A 3680-nucleotide genomic window follows, 5' to 3' on the forward strand; every position below is an offset into this window, starting at 1 on the left:
AGAGGTGTTCGAAGTATTAAGAAGGTATGGTACGAAGTTGAACCCAACCAAGTGCTCGTTCGGTGTAGGTTCCGGGCCATTCTTTGGCCACGTGGTCAACAACAGAGGGATTGAAGTTAACCCAGCCCAAGCAGAGACTCTACTAAAAAATGCAGAACCAAGCACAGTCAGGGAAGTGCAAACTCTCACCGGACGCATAGCGGCACTAAGTCGATTCATTTCGAAGCTATCAGACCGGTGCAAACCATTTTTCGATACAATAAGGAGTTACGGAAAGCAATTTTGGGGGGGATGAGCAAAGGCAAGCATTGACTAGGTTAAAAGAGTATATGCGAAACCCACCAATCTTAACTGCCCGAAAACCAGGTGAAAAGCTTTTTATGTATCTTGGAGTCTCTAGCATTGCAACAAGCGTCGTTCTGATACGATGTGAAAAGGGTAAGCAGTTCCCAGTGTTCTATGTTAGCAAAACAATGTCCAAGCCAGAGAGAAGGAACTCAAAGGCCGAACGAGTGATCTTGTCTTTGGTGAATGTAAAGAGGAAGCTCATGCACTATTTCGAATCACATCCTATAGTCGTTTTGACCATTTTTCCCATAAGGGTAATTCTGCATAAGCCAGATTTGTCTGGGAGAATGACGAATTGGGCAATAGAGCTGAGCTCTTTTGACATAACGTATGAACCCCGAAGGGCCATCAAGGGACAAGCGGTGGCTGATTTCTTATTGGAGTGTGATGTAGCGGACCCGGAGGAAAATCCTGGAGAATCTTCATGGAAGCTTTTCGTTGATGGTTTTTCAAATCAGATGGGGGTAAGAATTGGGATTAAGTTGTAAACGCCAGAAGGTACCACCTTGAGTCAAACGATCAGACTTGAGTTCAGGGCAACCAATAATGAAGCAGAATATGAGGCATTACTGGCTGGATTGAGGCTAGCCAATTAACTAAAGGTCAAAAGTTTAGTTGCTTTTAGCGATTCGCAGCTGATCGTTCAGCAAGTGACTGGGGAGTACATAGCCAAGGATGAAACAATGGAGGTATATCGTTCTGCCATTATGCGTGAGGCTAGGAATTTTGATCAAATCAAATTCATCCAACTGCCGAGGGAGTATAATGAGGACGCCGATCGGTTAGCATGCAGTGTGTCGAGTTCTGGAGAAACACTGGCAAGGGTGATTTCTGTTGGTGTGTTATGCCAGCTGTCTATCTTTGAAGAACCATCGAGCTCGGATCCTTGGCAAGTGAATGTCATACCATATGAGCCGAGTTGGATAAATCCAATTCTGACCTATATACAAGATGGTGTTCTGCCCGAGCAAAGGGATGAAGTAAGGAAGTTCAGATCGAATGCTGCAAAGTATGCCATAATACACAACCAGTTGTATATGAGGTCTTACTTAGGGCCTTACTTGAAGTATGTTTCCCCCACAGAAGCTAGGCAGATATTGCGAACTATCCATGAAGGTGTATGTGGTAATCATTCAAGGGGGAGGTCTCTAGCGCACAAAATGATGACGCAGGGATATTTTTGGCCGAACATATCACGAGATGTAAAGGAATTCTCTAGAAGATGCAATAAATGCTAAAGGTTCGGACCATTGATCCACTAACCACCTGAAGACTTGCACGTAATGGCCAAACCATGACCTTTCGCGCAATGGGGGATGGATGTGGTTGGCCTGCTACCGATCGCCAGATCGCAGAATAAATACGTTTTTCTTACAACAGATTACTTTACCAAATGGGTGGAGGTAGAACCATATCCCAGTGCGACTTAGACTTAAATGAGACGCTTCATTTGGAGTAATATCATTTGTCGATTTGGTGTGCTAAGGTTGATTGTTATGGACAATGGAACTAATCTTGACAGCAAACAAGTGAGGGAATTGTTGGAAGTGTATGGAATCAATCAAAAGTTAGCAACGGTCAGCCACCCACAGGCAAACGGTCAAGCTAAGATCACAAACAGAACAATCTTTGCTTGTATAATGAAGAAGCTTGAGGAAGAAAAAGGGAAATGGTTGGATGAGCTCCCAAACATCCTATGGGCTTACAGAACAACCCCGAGACGACTGACCAGAGAAAGCCCATTCGCTATGGCATATGGCACTGAGGCAGTATTACCATTCGAGCATTTAATTTCGACTATTCGGAGCTTAGCATGGAATTAAGAGCAGAACGATAACATAGTGAGACTTAACCTTGACTTACTAGAAGAAAAGAAAGACGCAGCAGCAGTAAGGCTTGCAGCTTATCAGCAGATGCTCATGAATAGCCACAACAAAAAGGTGAGATATAGAGATTTTGCACCTGGTGATCTGGTTCTGAAAAAGAAGGTGGGAATTCTCAAGAAGATGATGTCACCATGGTAAGGTCCATACAGAGTTGCGGAAGTCATAGGAAAGGGGGCATCCGTTCTGGAGACCATGGCTGGAGGGTTGGTCAATAAACTATGGAACGCTACATCCCTGAAAAGGTATTACCAGTAGGAAGTTGAATTCTATTTCAAGCAATGCACGCTTCGAGTTATCTACTCACAAATGTATGCATGGAATTTCCAAAATCTATAAAAAAAAATGCCATTTTGTTTTAAGAAAAAAAAAGAAAGCAAAAGCTGATTGAGCAAAGAATACTTAGCAAAGTAAGTGGCAAGTAGCACTATGAGCCGAATGCCAGACACTTGCACAAAAAAGAAAAGTGAAAGTGGAAAGTGGTATTCTAGCCGAGCGTCAAGCACTTAGCAAAGTAAGTGGCAAGTGGCACTATGAGCTGAACGCCAAATACTTGCACAAAAATGAAAAGTGAAAGTGGCAAGTGGTATTCTAGCCGAGCACCAAGCATTTAGCAAAGTAAGTGACAAGTGGCATTATGAGCTGAACGCCAAACACTTGCACAAAAATAAAAGTGAAAGTGACAAGTGGCATTCTAGCCGAGCGCCAAACACTTAGCAAAGTAAGTGGCAAGTGGCACTATGAGCCGAACGCTAGACACTTACACAAAAATGAAAAATGAAAGTGGCAAGTGGCATTCTAGCCGAGCGCTAAGCAATAAGTAAAGTAAGTGGCAAGTGGCATTATGAGCTGAACGCCAGACACTTGCACAAAAATGAAAAATGAAAGTGGCAAATGATATTCTAGCCGAGCGCCAAGCACTTAGCAAAGTAAGTGGCAAGCGGCACTATGAGCCGAACGTCAGACACTTGCACAAAAAATGAAAAGCGAAAGTGACAAGTGGCATTCTAGCCGAGCACCAAGCACTTAAGCCGAGTAAGTGGCAAGTGGCACTATTAGCCGAACGCCAGACACTTGCACAACAAATGGAAAATGAGAGTGACACTATAAGTCGAACGCCAAAAACATGTGCAAAAAATGAAATCAACTATTGTTAAAAGTTGGAATAAGGATCAGCAAGAGCGCTTCATTTCATAAAGTTTTGGGTTACAAGAATGGAATATCCTGGTGAAATGAATAAAGTACAAAAAATGGCACATCCATAGGGTCCTAACTAGCCTTATGAGTTCCTTCGGTCTCTTGACCATGCTCAGAATTCTCCTCGTTATTGTTAGCCATCACATCTCCTTGAGGAGAGTCAAGCTGAATAACCATCTCATTTGGCGAAATTTTGCCCTCGGTGATAGTTGAAGGGGGAATCATGGTGGATAGAGGAGGAATATCCAAAGG

The 3680-nt window shown here is 43.2% G+C and overlaps 1 protein-coding gene across 1 annotated transcript; it reads left to right on the plus strand.

Moving 5' to 3' along the window:
* Positions 1–329: 329 nt before the first annotated feature.
* Positions 330–2372, plus strand: LOC132305119 (uncharacterized). The gene is made up of 3 exons (XM_059802799.1): positions 330–812; positions 951–1473; positions 2215–2372. Exons 1-3 carry the CDS (start codon positions 330–332, stop codon positions 2370–2372), a joined length of 1164 nt encoding a protein of 387 aa, XP_059658782.1.
* The last annotated feature ends 1308 nt before the right edge of the window (positions 2373–3680 follow it).

Source organism: Cornus florida, unplaced genomic scaffold (assembly GCF_030987335.1).
Source record: "Cornus florida cultivar Cherokee Brave unplaced genomic scaffold, ASM3098733v1 CherokeeBrave_3.0.0_Hap2_Chr04, whole genome shotgun sequence".
In the NCBI taxonomy this organism is placed as follows: domain Eukaryota; kingdom Viridiplantae; phylum Streptophyta; class Magnoliopsida; order Cornales; family Cornaceae; genus Cornus; species Cornus florida.

Excerpts from the sequence above, each read along its gene's own strand:
- LOC132305119 (XM_059802799.1), top strand. The coding sequence starts at position 330 with ATGCGAAACCCACCAATCTTAACTGCCCGAAAACCAGGTGAAAAGCTT. Across the intron at positions 813-950 it reads GTTTTTCAAATCAGATGGGG|GTCAAAAGTTTAGTTGCTTT; the intron begins GTAAGAATTGGG and ends AATTAACTAAAG. Across the intron at positions 1,474-2,214 it reads TATCCATGAAGGTGTATGTG|AAGAAAAGAAAGACGCAGCA; the intron begins GTAATCATTCAA and ends TTGACTTACTAG.